Consider the following 15757-nt stretch of genomic DNA (forward strand, 5'->3'; position numbering starts at 1 on the left):
GTAGAGTGTTTTCTTCGCTCGGTCCTGGAATACGTAGACGTAAGGACCATCCCGATCGATCCTCGAGTGGGGACCAGATATGAACTCCTTACTTACTAGAGAAATGACATCCAGGTAGTTCCAAACAATGTTGTTCGATCTGTCCAGTGCTACCTGATGGTTCTCGCAGTCTACACCCACATGTCTAAGGATCCGAGTAATCACTGCACCAAATCCACATGCATTGCTCTTGGATTTGGTTACTTTCCCCTTGTATTCTGCTAAGTTTGCGGCCAGCACCACTCCCATGTTGAAGGCAGTAGCAGGTGGGAATGTAGAGTTTCCAAATGCCGGTAGCAAATGCCTCACACCTTGGTACAGGAGGCACAACTCCCATTGCGTGACTGATGCGGCTGTGGTTGTCCCGTATAGCAATGAGCTAATGAGGCGTGTGGCATATCTCAGTACTGGGCTCAGGATAAGTGACTCCTTTGCCTGAGAAGATCTGTAAACCCCTGTGCCAATCGTTTCCCAGAAGTTCAACAGCTCTGAAGTCCAATAAAGACCAGATGTCCTCTCCCCTGCACTCAATCCAAATAGTCCGCAGAGGTCTGTGAAAGATACCTCAAAGTATACTTTCTGCACTACGAATGCCAGAAAACCTTCCTGATGGCTATCATCGGGACGGCTGACGTATGCGGATGCTATGAACTGGCGTACCAACTCCAGATAAGTGGGTTCGTTGAGGTTGCATAGTTGGCCTAGACCCATGTTCTGGAACAGCCCTTCAATGTCTGCTTTGATTCCCAATATTGTCATCTTCTCAGGACATGCTAGTTGTGTAGCCGGAACGGCTACCTTCTTCATGTTGTTGTAGTGGGTGGTATCAGACTTATCCCACTTCTTTGGCCTTTGCTTCTCTCGCTGAGACGAACCCTCTTCTTGTGTGTTCTTCTTTGCTGATGTTTTCGTGCGCTTCATTCTCTACAAAATAGAATCATTGCTCTCAACATGGTTATATTCAATTAAGAACTCAAAGCAACATGAAAATGAAAGGCGAAATCAAGTTGTGATAAAAAAAAACAAATTGAAAAAAATTTCTCAATCCCTAAATCATCTCAAATCCTGTTCCAAACTCGTTGATCACAGACAATTGTGTTCTATTCCATGTTTAAACATCTGTTTCATGCATATTTGATCAAGGAATCGACACGGAAATAAGAAATTCACAAAACCCAAAAAATTGCTCAAGAACACGATTTTAGAATGTGGAGATTCGCGGAGTATACCTGTCTTAGGGTGAAAACGAGTGTAGGAATCAGGTAGAGCTTGAAAAATTAAGGGGAATAGAGCCCAAAATTGTTCAAATCGGATGATTATAGAGAGAGAAAGAGGGGGGGAATTATAGGGGAAATCGGAGGGGATGAGAGTTCTGAGGTTTAGATCCAAAAAGTTCGGGTTTTGCCTTATAATTCTGTTTCCCGCACACGCATCGATTGATGCGTTTTTGAACAAATACGGATCGATCGATCACATTGTTACGCTTTAGTCCATCTTAGTGATCGATCGATGCGTTTTTGGACATATATCCATCGATCGATCCGTTTATAAAAAAACTTACAAGATTTTCCGAGGACATTCCGAGGAACACTTGAGATTCTCCATCGATCGATGGGATAATCTAATCGATCGATCACATTCTTACGCTTTGGTCCATCTTAGTGATCGATCGATGCGTTTTTGGATATATATACATCGATCGATCCGTTTATAAAAAAACTTACAAGATTTTCCGAGGACATTCCGAGGAACACTTGAGATTCTCCATCGATCGATGGGATAATCTAATCGATCGATCACATTCTTACGCTTTGGTCCATCTTAGTGATCGATCGATGCGTTTTTGGATATATATACATCGATCGATCCGTTTATAAAAAAACTTACAAGATTTTCCGAGGACATTCCGAGGAACACTTGAGATTCTCCATCGATCGATGGGATAATCTAATCGATCGACCACATTCTTACGCTTTGGTCCATCTTAGTGATTGATCGATGCGTTTTTGGATATATATACATCGATCGATCCGTTTATAAAAAAAAATTGACGTATTGAAGCCCCAAACACTAGTTCCTCGGAATTTCCTCGGAATATTCCGAGGAAATTCCGAGGAAGAAGAGTGTTTCCTCGGAATTCCCTCGGAATAATCCAAGGAAATTCCGAGGAAATAAAGTTTTTAAACCGAAAACAACGTTTTGCGGTTTGAATAACACCTATATAACCCTTATTAAGTGTCTTACGTTCATTATGAAGTCAAAAATTTGTTCCTTACCGTATAATTAACATTTTTCCGATTGTATGAACGAAATCCCACAACATAAGAGAAGCACTTATACCTTTTAATGAACGGTAAAGGGAATACTTTCAATTAGTTTTGAAATTTGTTATTTCATGGTTTATGCTCATCTATACAAAGAATCCTCAATGGTATGCATTACAATTGTATAAGAAATAAAATACGGCAAAAAATTGATGTTTTGAAACCCCAAACACTAGTTCCTCGGTATTTCCTCGGAATATTTTCATTTTACCGGGCAAATATTTCGCGAAAATTGAAATTAGAATTCCGTCGGACCCTAAGTTTTATAACCACGAGCCCCTTCTTCTTCCCCATTTCTCTCTTCTTCCTCTGCGCGACTCCTCTCTTCTCTCCGGCGATTTTCCCCTGAAATCCGACGATATCTCCGGCGATCTCCCCCTTCTCTTACACAAATCATGCAAGGACCCTATCCCACTCTCTTAGGTTCTATTTTTTAGGTTTTTGTGTAGTTTTGATAGATTTTTGTTAGGGTGATTGGTTAGGATTGTGATTTGGTTGTATAATAGGTTTAAAATTGTGATTTGGTTGAATAATTTGTTTTGTTGAATTGATTTAGATTTTTTTTATAATTTCTTTATTTTTTTGTATTTATAAAATCGATTTTTGTATATAAAATCGATTTCTGTATTTTACAAAACGATTTTTCTATATAAATTCAATTTTTTGGATTTTACAAAATCTTTTTTGTATATAAATTCGATTTTTTGGATTTTACAAAACATTTTAAATATCTATAAAACTTTTTTTGTGATTAAAAACTATTATTTGGGATTTAAAAATATTTTTAATATATATATATATTATTAAAACTATTTTTATATATTAAATATTTTTAATATATATAAATCTTTTTTTGTGATTAAATTATTTGGGATTTTTTTTAAAAAAAAAATTAATTTATATATTTCTCTATTTATTAAATATATTTTTTTAATTTACAGGTCTCATGATGATCAGACCCGGCCTCGACAGCGTCGTGGTCGTGGTGGTACGGGGAGCCAGTCTCGGGATTCCAGCCATTTTCAGGATTCCCCTTCGCCCCACAGCTCCAACCATACATCTCCCTCTGCTGCACCCGCTCCTGCTCCTCTCGCTCCCGCTGCTGCATCCGCTTCTGTTCCTCCGGGTCCTCCGGGAGTGATGAGTGTTGCGGAGTTGGTTCAACAGTCTATTAAATGATGATTTCTACTCATATAGTTTTTGATCATTTGTATCTTTTATAGAAAAAATTTAAATTACTGATAACAAAATTTTCATTGTGGGATTAATAGTTTTATTAATTTATAATTTAAAAAAAATAAGTTGTCAATGATCGTTCAAAAATTTTATCAAAAAAATTGTTCAAAGTAAATTTTGAAACTAAAATACTGTATTTTATATGGTTTTTAGTTTAATTTAAAACGATATATATATTAATCTTATTAATTAATTAAATTAGACTTTTTACTTATATAATTGTATAGGCGTGAGAAGAAGGTACGGAAGGCGGGAGTGTTGATTGGTGGCTGAGATTGAACAGCTTGCTGATTGGTGACTGGGAGCGGCGGTGGAGTGGACATGGCGGTGGCGCGTGAGGTTAGGTACGGCTGATTTGGGCGAGAGGTTTGGATCTTAAGATTGGATCAGATCCGAGCTCCGTGTTAGATATTTTTGGGCCTAATACATAAGGTTGCACCGGCCAATACCTTCAAGTCACGGTTTCGACATTTCCTTTTGCCTTTTTTTTGGAGATCCTTATACATGGATCAATTTTATTATCTTGTTAATCAAACTAGACATGGCAAATTAAAAACCAAACTAAATTACAAAAGTAAACCAAAAAGAAGAATAAATATTTTTATATTTCTAACATCCAAAATATTTGGGGTTAAAAATCAAATGAATACTAAAAAATATAATTTATATTTTAAAATATTTTAAAACTAAAATATTTAATTTACCTATTTTCAAATTATTTGGTGTATTTAAAATAATTGAAATAATCTGATTTATCTCTCATTTTTATTTGAACAATTCAAACTATTCAATATTTATAAAATATATCAGATATATCTAAATTATTATCTATGAAGTGATTTTTAACATTCGAGCTCTCATGTTAAGTTAGAGTGACTAATGTCTATGTTACTCTTAATAAATAATTAATACTATCTATTCTGTTATATATTGTCAAAAAAATAAAAACATATTTTAAAAATAAAAATATAATTATTCTATATACTGTGTTATTATCAAGGCAATTTCTTTTTATCAAGAGCCCTCAGCTACGTTCTGTTTTTAAGAATCCGGTTTTGGTTTCGCTGGGCTATATCTCTTTATGTGGATGCATTGTGAAATGGGGATTCATTCAAATTTTAAAGTTTTGGGCAAGCAAATCCATCTCTCTGAACCTGAAAGCAACAAGGTTAGATCCTCGTGTCCCTTCTTTCATAGATTAGTCAACGCATTCTATTGAAAGTGATGTAATCAACATTACAGTCTGAAGTATTTAGGAGTTGAATAAATCGACTTTAATAAATTGTGTAGTTATGCGTTGGCTAAGCTATGATACCAACCAAAAGATGAACTCAACGCGAACTTAACCTACTCATCGGAATAAAACCATCAAGACAAATCAAAGCTATAGAGAAACAAAAAACTCTCCAAACATCTTGTTATTCACTTGGCAAGAGAATTGAAACTTGGTGGTCCTGTGCAGTATAGATGGATGTATCTGTATGAGCGGTATATGTTCCATTTGAAGAAGATGGTGAAAAATTTAAGTAGGGTGAAAGATTCTATAGTCGCACAGATGATCAATGAAGAAACTTCAAACTTTGCCGAGTACTACTTTCCAGCAAAAGTTCAGACCAAAAACAGAAGATCATGCATATTTGATCAAGGAATCAACACGGAAATAAGAAATTCACAAAACCCAAAAAATTCCTCAAGAACATGATTTCAGAATGTGGAGATTCGCGGAGTATACCTGTCTTAGGGTGAAAACGAGTGTAGGAATCAGGTAGAGCTCGAAAAATCAAGGGGAATAGAACCCAAAATTGTTCAAATCGGATGATTATAGAGAGAGAAAAAGGGGGGCGAATTATAGGGGAAATCGGAGGGGATGAGAGTTCTGAGGTTTTGATCCCAAAAGTTCGGGTTTTGCCTTATAATTCTGTTTCCCGCACACGCATCGATCGATGCATTTTTGAACAAATACGGATCGATCGATGCGTTTATAAAAAGGCTCCCGAGATTTTGTTCGATCCATCAATGGGTTAATCTAATCGATCGATCACATTGTTACGCTTTGGTCCATCTTAGTGATCGATCGATGCGTTTTCGGATATATATCCATCGATCGATCCGTTTTTTAAAAAACTTACACGATTTTCCGAGGACATTCCGAGGAACGTTTGAGATTCTCGATCGATCGATGGGATAATCCAATCGATCGATCACATTGTTACGCTTTGGTCCATCTTAGTGATCGATCGATGCGTTTTTGTATATATACACATCGATCGATCCGTTTATAAAAAAACGTACGAGATTTTCCGAGGACATTCAGAGGAAAGCTTGAGATTCTCGATCGATCGATGGGATAATCCAATCGATCGATCAAATTGTTACACTTTGGTCCATCTTAGTGATCGATCGATGGGTTTTTGGATATATATGCATCGATCGATCCGTTTATAAAAAAACTTACACGATTTTCCGAGGACATTCCGAGGAACGTTTGAGATTCTTGATCGATCGATGGGATAATCCAATCGATCGATCACATTGTTACGCTTTGGTTCATCTTAGTGATCGATCGATGCGTTTTTGTATAGACACACATCGATCGATCCGTTTATAAAAAACCATACGAGATTTTCTGAGGACATTCCGAGGAAAGCTTGAGATTCTTGATCGATCGATGGGATAGTCTAATCGATCGATCACATTGTTACGCTTTGGTCCATCTTAGTGATCGATCGATGCGTTTTTGGATATATATACATCGATCGATCCTTTATAAAACAAAAATTGACGTATTGAAACCCCAAACACTAGTTCCTCGGAATTTCCTCGGAATATTGCGACGGAATTCCGAGGAAGAAGAGGGTTTCCTCGGAATTCCCTCGGAATAATCCGAGGAAATTCCGAGGAAATAGAGTTTTTAAACCGAAAACAATGTTTTGCGGTTTGAATAACACCTATATAACCCTTATTAAGTGTCTTACGTTCATTATGAAGTCAAAAATTTATTCCTTACCGTATAATTAACACTTTTCCGATTGTATGAACGAAATCCCACAACATAAGAGAAACACTTATACCTTTTAATGAACGGTAAAGGGAATACTTTCAATTAGTTTTGAAATTTGTTATTTCATGGTTTATGCTCATCTATACAAAGAATCCTCAATGGTATGCATTACAATTGTATAAGAAATGAAATACGGCAAAAAAAATTGTTTTGAAACCCCAAACACTAGTTCCTCGGAATATTTTCATTTTACCGGGAAAATATTTCGCGAAAATTGAAATTATAATTCCGACGGAATTCCGACGAAAATGTTCGTCGGACCCTAGGTTTTATAACCACGAGCCCCTTATTCTTCCCCATTTCTCTCTTCTTCCTCTGCGCGACTCCTCTCTTCTCTCCGGCGATTTCCCCCTGAAATCCGACGATATCTCCGGCGATCTCCCCCTTCTCTTACACAAATCATGTAAGAACCCTATCCTACTCTCTTAGATTCTATTTGTTAGGTTTTTGTGTAGTTTTGATATATTTTTGTTAGGATGATTGGTTAGGATTGTGATTTGGTTGTATAATAGGTTTAGAATTGTGATTTGGTTGAATAATTTGTTTTGTTGAATTGATTTAGAATTTTTTTATAATTTTTTTATTTTTTCGTATTTATAAAATCGATTTTTGTATATGAAATCGATTTTTGTATTTTACAAAACGATTTTTCTATATAAATTCGATTTTTTGGATTTTACAAAATCTTTTTTGTATATAAATTCGATTTTTTGGATTTTACAAAACATTTTAAATATCTATAAAACTTTTTTTGTGATTAAAAACTATTATTTTGGATTTAAAAATATTTTTAATATATATATATTATTAAAACTATTTTTTGTAATTATTAATCTATTTTTTATTTCTTAAAACTATTTTTTGTTTATTAGAACTATTTTTATATATTTATTAAATATTTTAAATATATATAAATCTTTTTTGTGATTAAATTATTTGGGATTTTTTTTAAAAAGAAAATTAATTTATATATTTCTGTATTTATTAAATATATTTTTTTAATTTACAGGTCTCATGATGATCAGACCCGGCCTCGACAGCGTCGTGGTCGTGGTGATACGGGGAGCCAGTCTCGGGATTCAAGCCATTTTCAGGATTCCCCTTCGCCCCACAGCTCCAACCATACATCTCCCTCTGCTGCACCCGCTCATGCTCCTCTCGCTCCCGCTGCTGCATCCGCTCCTGTTCCTCCGGGTCCTCCGGGCGTGATGAGTGTTGCGGAGTTGGTTCAACAGCCCGGTTGTGACCATCTTCCGTATCTCACTCCGTATCCACATGGACGGGGTCAAACATGGTAATTAAACATTTTTTTTTCTTTAAATTTGGATTCATTATTAACCGTTTGTTCTTTTTATTAGGTTCAACCGATCCGGGAATGGGATTAGCGCATATCAACCGTATGATGTACTCGGCCCTCGACAGGGGACATCCGACTTTCACTCACTTCCCTACCGACAAGCAGGTTCTGTGGTTTCGTCAGTTTGCGGTAAGTATTCTAATTTTTTACTTATATTTTTAATCTTTAATATAAATTTTCTACTAATTGTGTTTTTTTTCAGCAAGAGTTCAACTGGTATTCCGATAAGACGCTCTTTATCTATCACCACTTCGTCCATAAAGTTATGGACAACTATGGGAAGCAGATCCACGAGTGGAAGAATAAGTGGGAAAGCAATAAGGTTCGATTTAATTTATTAAACAATTTTTTAATTTATTAAACTATTTTTTTTTTATTAAAAGGTCCCAAAGTCGATGAACGACACGGTCTGGAAGGAGTTGTGTGCGCATTGGGATAAGGAAGAGACGAAAGAAACTTCTTCCACCAACTCCACCAACCGCAGGAGCGACCGTAAAGGGAAGGGCATCTACAAGCATAACTTGGGTGCTCAATCTATTGCCACTCTGGGAGATCGCATGGTAAGTTCAACCGCTTTTTCTTCAATTATTTGAGTTTCAGAATTTTAATTTATTGTGCATTTCTTCTAATTTCTAATGTTTCTTTAATTTATGTTTTTTTCAAGGCGGAAGAAAATGATGGCGAGCCGGTTGATGATCTCGCCCTAATGAGGAGGGCGTATACCAACAAGAAGACCGGCCAGATTGATGACGGTCTTGTGAGGGACGTGGTCGACCTGGTCCAAACTCAGGTGGTAGACGAAGTGTCTCAGTTTCAAACCAAGGATGACGCTTCGACGGCTTCGACGGCTTCGACCAACTTGTCCCGGTTTCGAATCAACGAAATCGTTGAATCCGTAAGTTCTTTTTTTTTTAAAGTTCAATTCATTTATTTCTTGGTTTAAATTTGAAAATTTGGCTATTTTCTATTCAGTCGGTTCCAAAGAAGAGGGACGTTTGGTCGGTTCCTCCTTCTTCTGCACCACCGCCCTTTGTTGATCCAGAAGTACTTACGGCTCAGTTGAAGGACAAAGATGATCGTATATCTTTGTTGGAGACCCAGATGGCGGCTCAACAGGCGGGCTATGAGGCACAGAGGAGGCTGAACCAGCAAATGATGGAGATGATGTACCCGAACGAGGTGTTCTCGGACGTGCCAGACCCGTAGTTTTTTTTTATTTTTCCAAAAACTCGGAATGTTTTATTTTTATTTGTGAAACTTTGAATATTAATTAATATGATTTCAATTTTAATTTTAATTTCATAGTTTCGAATTTAAATTTCAGAATTTTTAATTTTTAAAAAAAAATACTATTTTTTAAATTCCGAGGAAATTAATTATATTTTTTACTCGATCGATCGATGCGTTTTTGGACATAAATCCATCGATCGATCTGTTTATAAAAAAACGTTCGGAATATACCGAGGGACATGTTCCTCGGAATATTCCGAGGAACGTGTCCCTCGGTATATTCCTATCGATCGATGTATATATGTCCAAAAACGCATCGATCGATGAACTTCCGAGGAAATATCCCGACGAAGTTCTCCCTCGGTATATTCCGAGGAGATTTCCGACAAACTAGTGATCCTCGGAATGTCCTCGGAAATTTGTTTCCTCGGAATTCCATCGGAAAATTCCGAGGGATTTCCGAGGAAGGAAGAAATTCCAAGGAATTATTTCCGAGGACTTGTTTCGTCGGTATGTCGTCGGAATAACGATATTCCGACGAAATTCCGACGATTTTTTCCCTCAGAATCCTTGTTGTTTTCTTGTAGTGTTATATTACTTTAAAATGTTAAAAAATAATAACAAATGTTTTTAACAAAAAATATTTCAACTAAATCATAAAATAATATATAAAAAATAGAACACAAAAACATCATAGTTTTAGATATACATGTTTTTAAGTCGGATACAAATCGGTTCTTATCGGGTCGGATCTATTCAGGTCGGTTCTTTTCGGGTCCGGGTCTATTCGGATCGGTTCTTTTTCGGTTCTGATTCCGGTTCTTTCGGGTAAAAAAATTTAGACCCAAAAAGTAATTGTAAATTTTCGGACCGGTTCCGGGTCGGATATTTTTGGGTCGGTTCTGATTTGGATCTTCGGGTCCAGGTTAAAATGCTCAGGCCTAATTAGCAGTTTAGCACGAGTTGAGATAAGAAATTTGCTTTCTCGGCGTTAATAAAGCTCAACCGAAAAAATAATGCTAAGATGAACTAATAAGTTGAGTGTAAACGATTTAAAGAGCAATACATCAACCATACAGTACATGAAAAGAGATAAATAACGCATAGAAAGTAACAATGCTTTATTTCTGAATAGCGAGTAATCAAAATGTTAATTAACAAGAAAATTTAAATACAAATTGTTCACACAAGAAAAGGTTAAAGAAAGTAAAAGATGATCATTTGGATCCAGCATCAGATATATCACATTATTTGGTATTTTCCGGCCAACTCCGACTATTTTCTGTCACACTAAACAGAGGAAGACGGCGAAAAGAGCAAAGAGAACAGAGTTAGAACCCATAAAACGGTCTGATCCAGAACCTGGTGGTGGCGTATGATAGTAAAAAGGGAAGTAAGGAACGATCGGATTTGGCGGAGGCGGTGTAGGATAGTTTCCTGAATATGGTGGAGGATAGTAATAACCTTGACCACCGGACTGAGAAGGAGGAGGATAATAGTAAGAGCTACCACCACCACCGCCGGAGCTAGGAGGAGGGTATTTGCCGCCACCGGACTGAGAAGGAGGAGGATAATAGTAAGAGCTACCACCACCACCGCCGGAGCTAGGAGGAGAAGGAGGCGGAGGACATGCGGTGGTGGTTGATGGAGACGGTGGTGGACGAGAAGGAGGCGGAGGAGGAGGATATGATTGGACGGGATTACAAGGATTGTCGCAGGAAGAACACATTGTACAGGAAACAACCTCGTCCTTGGATGTCACTGTCGAAGTCAGCGACAGTAGTAGAATAACAACAAGCGTAGACAAACCGTATAACTGGTTTGCTTCCATTTTGTCAGAAACTTGATTTTCAGTGTAGAAATCTACAGAGAGAGAGAGAGAAAAAGAAGAAGCACGATTAGAAGAGGAGTGTTCATTCTTTTTATCAAGGGTTTCTTTAATATTTTCTGTTGCAGCAATAAAGGTGTTTTAAATAAAGAAAATAGTGAAAATTTGGAAAAGATGACGCCGACACGTTAATTTTTTAACTGAAGGTTTTGTAATAAAAGCACTGAAATACGCGCATGTAGGGGGCATATGCGTCATTTTAATCTTATGAAACGTGGAATTTACGATAATACATCTGGTCTTGGCTTTATTGTGAGCCATCCAGTCCAGTAGTAACTATGATGTTCCGTCCTGAAATTTTGAGAATTATAAACAGTTTAATAAAAAAATTTAATAATTATAATTTTCTTTTCAAATTAGAAGCTTGTTGTATATGTTTTAACTTTTTTAAAAAAGATTAAGAGCTATAAACCAGTATTTTACTAGCTTATGTTTAGGATTGCGCTGTCCATGGCAACTACGGCGACGAGTAACCGAGCAAGCAAGAAGGTTTTCGAATCTTCAACCAATAAAATATTATGTGGCGGTCTTTATCGTGGGGCTTGACTTTTTGCAAGCTTTCACACGTGGGCGTATTTCATTGGATCTTTGGTTTATGATGTGGCAAGAGTAGACGTGAAGATGACGGAAGTCCTGACTTAATAAGTGTGAGTGAGCGTATTTTCAACAGACCTTTTAAAATAATATGAGAAATTCGGTGAGTAGCTTGAAATTCAAAAGCTTTAATCTGAAACCTTTTCAGTTGGTGTTGAATAGAATCTAAGAGCATCGGCGGTGGAAAGAAACCACATAGGTCTCTCAAAAAATAATTATATTGTTGTTTAATTCTGATAATTATTAATTTTAATTTTAATTTTAAATTTACATAGCTAATAGAGACAAGGCACATGGCATTTGGGTCTCTGGATGTAAAAAAAAAGTACTTCTACCAAAGGACGTCCCTCACTTCTTTCTTCCATATTTCCTCTCTCTTTCATTCTTTTTCTTTGTTTTTATTTTTTTAATTGGTCAGAGACGGCTCTAAAAACTACCACTGCTGATGCTCTAGGCCGTTGCAAATATGAAAATTAAGGGTCTAAACTTTTACCAAAAAGGAGTCTAAAACTGTAAATCAAGACATATTTTAATCCACAGCGTCTTATTGTGATCACACCTCGTTATTGTGAAAATTATCATCGTATGGAGAATAAAAATGAAGCAAATGAGATGCAGAATGAAAACACACACATGTTTCACATGTGGCCAGAGATCAAAATGCCCAAAACAAATCGTGTAGCGTTGTAACTGACAAGACTACCAATACGAGACAATTTGGTGTAGCAGCTGCTAAATGTCACGAGTGACTCATTGTCCATACAATCAACTTTTACACTTTTTTTCAAAAAAAAATTAAAGTAAGCAAAAGAAAAGTTTTTAATGCGATTTGGGAAGGGGGGAGATGAAATATTAGCTGTATAGCACGTGTCTTTAAAAGCGTGCCACGGGCCCACCAACTCCATTCCACATTCACTGCACTTACCAAAACTCTATTTCGGTGTAACTTGGCACACTTGCTTGCTCATCGATCCCTCCAATTTTAATCGTAGAAAATCTTATCGCTACGAATGATTTGCGTTTAGGCAGAATGGTTTAGTTGTCAAAGCTCTTTCGGTTTCGTAACATCGTTTTTCACGAGTGCATTTGGTGGGCACTGGACACTTTATTCGTTAATATGGGTCCAACCAGTGTTACAAAACAGTAAAATTAGTTTTAACAAGAAAAGGTGGTCGATCTATTTCATATTAAGTGTCATTTTGATCTTGTGCACACAGATTAAGAAAACAATTAGCTTTGTATATTTCCTATATAAAAACATAATTACCTATACACATAACCATATTTCAACCAATAGAAAAATAAATTACTGCATAAAATTAATAAATTTTGCATTAAAAATCGAAAACGGCACTTATTTTGTAACGAAATTTTTTTTCTACAACGACACTTAATATGAAACGGAGGAGTATAGAAGTAGTAAATATCGATACACACAAAATTCAATGTACTATAATATAAAAGGCTGTAAATATATACCCAGAATAATTGTACTACTAGTACTATTATTAATTTGTTACTGTTTTGTGATTGATAACTAAAAGCGGTAATCCAGGTATTTATTACATGATTAACATGAGTTGAATTCAACATAAACTCTGAAGTTTCAGAGAGGTTCAAATCGGGTAACGGATCAGACTCGGATAAAGATCCTACAAGTGTCTAGTCCTAGATTTGATGATGATCTGAATTACAGAACCGTACCGACAAGGTTCAAGATTGTCTAGGTTCTCTGGATGAAAAGAATTGTTTAGATTCAGAAACCATCATTTTGGGCTATGCCCTCTACAGTTTCTCTATGTAACTTAGGCCCTCTACAGTTTATATAACATAAAATCAATATTGAACCCATTTGAAATTCCTTATTGGATTTCAAAATTTGGTAGCATAGCATGTGCTAATTAATTATGTCAATCAACTCTGGTAGCATGATAAGCAATTTCTTTTTTTGAGAGAAAACATGATATGCAATTTCAAAAGAAAACTTCTGATAGCTTGCCTGGTTTTAGTACTATAGTGGCGCGATTGGACTTGATTTATAATCAAAGAAGCACATTTAATTAGGTTGACTATTAGTAGTGATACACATTATAAAAGAAAAAAAACATACTATTTCATATGGCGAGACCAAGATCTTGTTAGCTGATTACGGGACACATATTAATGATATGGTTTTTATGTTGATACGTAATATACCAACTATTAATACTTTGATGTCAAAAAAAAACCCAACTATTAATACTTCCAGAATGGTTTGGTTCCCACGGAATTGATGAAAAGAGAAATATTTCAAATGTTATTAGGATTGTTCTTGATACCCATATCTGAAAAAAGGGCTTAAATTCATCAAAAAAAAAAAAAGTTTTACTCTTTTCGTTGCAAAGAGTATTAAATATTATTACTTTGACTTTGACAAGATTTGTGCTTAACAGATAATAAGGACAAGATTGCAACACAGAACAATAATTTAAAATAATAACATAACATACTCCTTTGAACTGATGCGATGATTATTGAAGAGTTCTTAAACCATGTTTATCGAAGAGTTCTTAGACCATGATTAACCCGGAATTTTTAGCGAAAATTAAAAAACTGTTTCTTAATTTTTAAATAAAAAAAAGTTAAGAATCAGTTCTTATTTTTTTTAGTTAAAAATTAAAAAACAATTTCTTAACTTCTGGTAAGAACCCCATCATAACATGATTAATCCAGATTCTTAGGGTATAATTCTTAACTCATAAATTGATATATATATATTTTTTACATTTTTCGACTAAAAACCAGTTTTTATATCTCTTATTTAAGAACCAGATTTTAAATAAGAAACGCTTTTTACCCAAAGCTAAGAAAAGTATAAAAAGCCAGGTTAATCATGGTGTAAGTACGAGTAGTTTTTTCTTTCTTCATTCGTCTTCTTACAAACTCCAAAACTTGTTAATGTTCAGAATTTAAAAGGAAATTAAAAAAAAAGAACACAAAGGCAAACAATTTCAACAAAAAAAAAAGAAATTACACATTTTGTTAATGACCACCATTACTCTCTGAATTTCATAAAAAAAAACCCTAATATTTTTGTTATTATCAAAAATCACCACCGTCTTCAATGGTGGGATCTAGAAACCACCTAAGCGTACACTGATCCATAAGAGAGAGCCATGAGAAGCACCGCCGCTTGCTCTTCCTCCCCGAGCTTCCGTAGCTGCTTCTCCACCGTCGATCGCTTCGTCATCCCCAAATCCATTATCCTCTGTTTCATTGATTCACCAAATTTAGGGCTTCTTTTCACATCGCCTCCGCCGCCGCCGCCGGAGTTTGTTTTCTTCTGCTTCTTGTCTTCTGCTCCTCGTCGTTTCTTCCTGTTTCTGATCCCACACGCGTTACAAAGCGACTGCGTAAGAAAAACCAAACAATACACATCAGATCAGATCGGATCAGACCAAACAATTAAATGATCAAACTCGGTTAGGTTTAATTGCTCTGACCTTTGGACCGGCGGGACCACCACGCCAAAGAGGAGTTTTGCTCGTACCACAATCGGCGCAAGTCTTCTTCTCGTTACTACAAGTCTTGTTCTGTTCGATCGCATCTTCAGCTCTTCTCTTCATTGTTTCCGAATATTCCTGAAAACAAGAAGATCAACGATCAGCTTTAACAACGGATCATCGCCGGAAACAGAGATCGGGAAGAGCCGATCACTCACCTCCTCGCTGTGATCTAGCATTTCTCCACTTCCGTTGACCGGAATCCTAAGGGTTTGAGATTGATCACGTCTCTTCGAGAAACAGAAGATCAGAAATTTTAAAAAAGCAGCAGGAGAGTGTAGAGAGAGAGATTTTTTTTAAAAGAATAGAACTGAACCGACATACGTGGATGACCACAAAACCAAACGCAATTATAAATTGGTTCGAAATTAAAACCTAGCATTTTGTCTTTAAATGACGATAATGCCCTTGAACTCTCTCTCTATTATCGAGAGAGAGCCACCCGCCAAAATTGGGGAGTTTTGAGCTAAAGGTTTTTCGAGTTGG

At 36.2% G+C, this 15757-nt stretch overlaps 2 protein-coding genes and 1 long non-coding RNA gene across 3 annotated transcripts; 1 reads left to right on the forward strand and 2 right to left on the reverse strand.

Moving 5' to 3' along the window:
• The first annotated feature begins 3828 nt into the window (after positions 1-3828).
• LOC125581494 lies at positions 3829-4718 on the forward strand. Its single transcript, XR_007319118.1, has 2 exons — positions 3829-4060; positions 4619-4718. It is a non-coding gene; the product is annotated as an uncharacterized LOC125581494 (long non-coding RNA).
• Positions 4719-10344: 5626 nt separating this feature from the next.
• On the reverse strand, positions 10345-11255 carry LOC106347708 (formin-A). Its single transcript, XM_013787300.3, has one exon. The coding sequence runs from the start codon at positions 11076-11078 to the stop codon at positions 10533-10535; it is 546 nt and encodes a 181-aa protein (XP_013642754.2). The 5' UTR covers positions 11079-11255; the 3' UTR covers positions 10345-10532.
• A 3443-nt stretch (positions 11256-14698) lies between these two features.
• Positions 14699-15662, reverse strand: LOC106380141 (GATA transcription factor 16-like). The gene is made up of 3 exons (XM_013819952.3): positions 15430-15662; positions 15212-15349; positions 14699-15117 (listed from the first exon to the last, which is right to left on the reverse strand). The coding sequence occupies exons 1-3, from the start codon at positions 15448-15450 to the stop codon at positions 14854-14856; spliced, it is 423 nt and encodes a 140-aa protein (XP_013675406.2). The 5' UTR covers positions 15451-15662; the 3' UTR covers positions 14699-14853.
• Between the last annotated feature and the right edge of the window lie 95 nt (positions 15663-15757).

The sequence above is a fragment of the Brassica napus genome, chromosome C2 (genome assembly GCF_020379485.1).
Source record: "Brassica napus cultivar Da-Ae chromosome C2, Da-Ae, whole genome shotgun sequence".
Classification (NCBI taxonomy): Eukaryota; Viridiplantae; Streptophyta; class Magnoliopsida; order Brassicales; family Brassicaceae; genus Brassica; species Brassica napus.

Coding starts and splice junctions, on each gene's coding strand:
- LOC106347708 (XM_013787300.3), bottom strand. CDS start 11,078: ATGGAAGCAAACCAGTTATACGGTTTGTCTACGCTTGTTGTTATTCTA.
- LOC106380141 (XM_013819952.3), bottom strand. CDS start 15,450: ATGCTAGATCACAGCGAGGAG. Junction 15,350..15,429: donor TGCTAGATCACAGCGAGGAG/GTGAGTGATCGG, acceptor TCTTGTTTTCAG/GAATATTCGGAAACAATGAA. Junction 15,118..15,211: donor GTGGTCCCGCCGGTCCAAAG/GTCAGAGCAATT, acceptor TTTCTTACGCAG/TCGCTTTGTAACGCGTGTGG.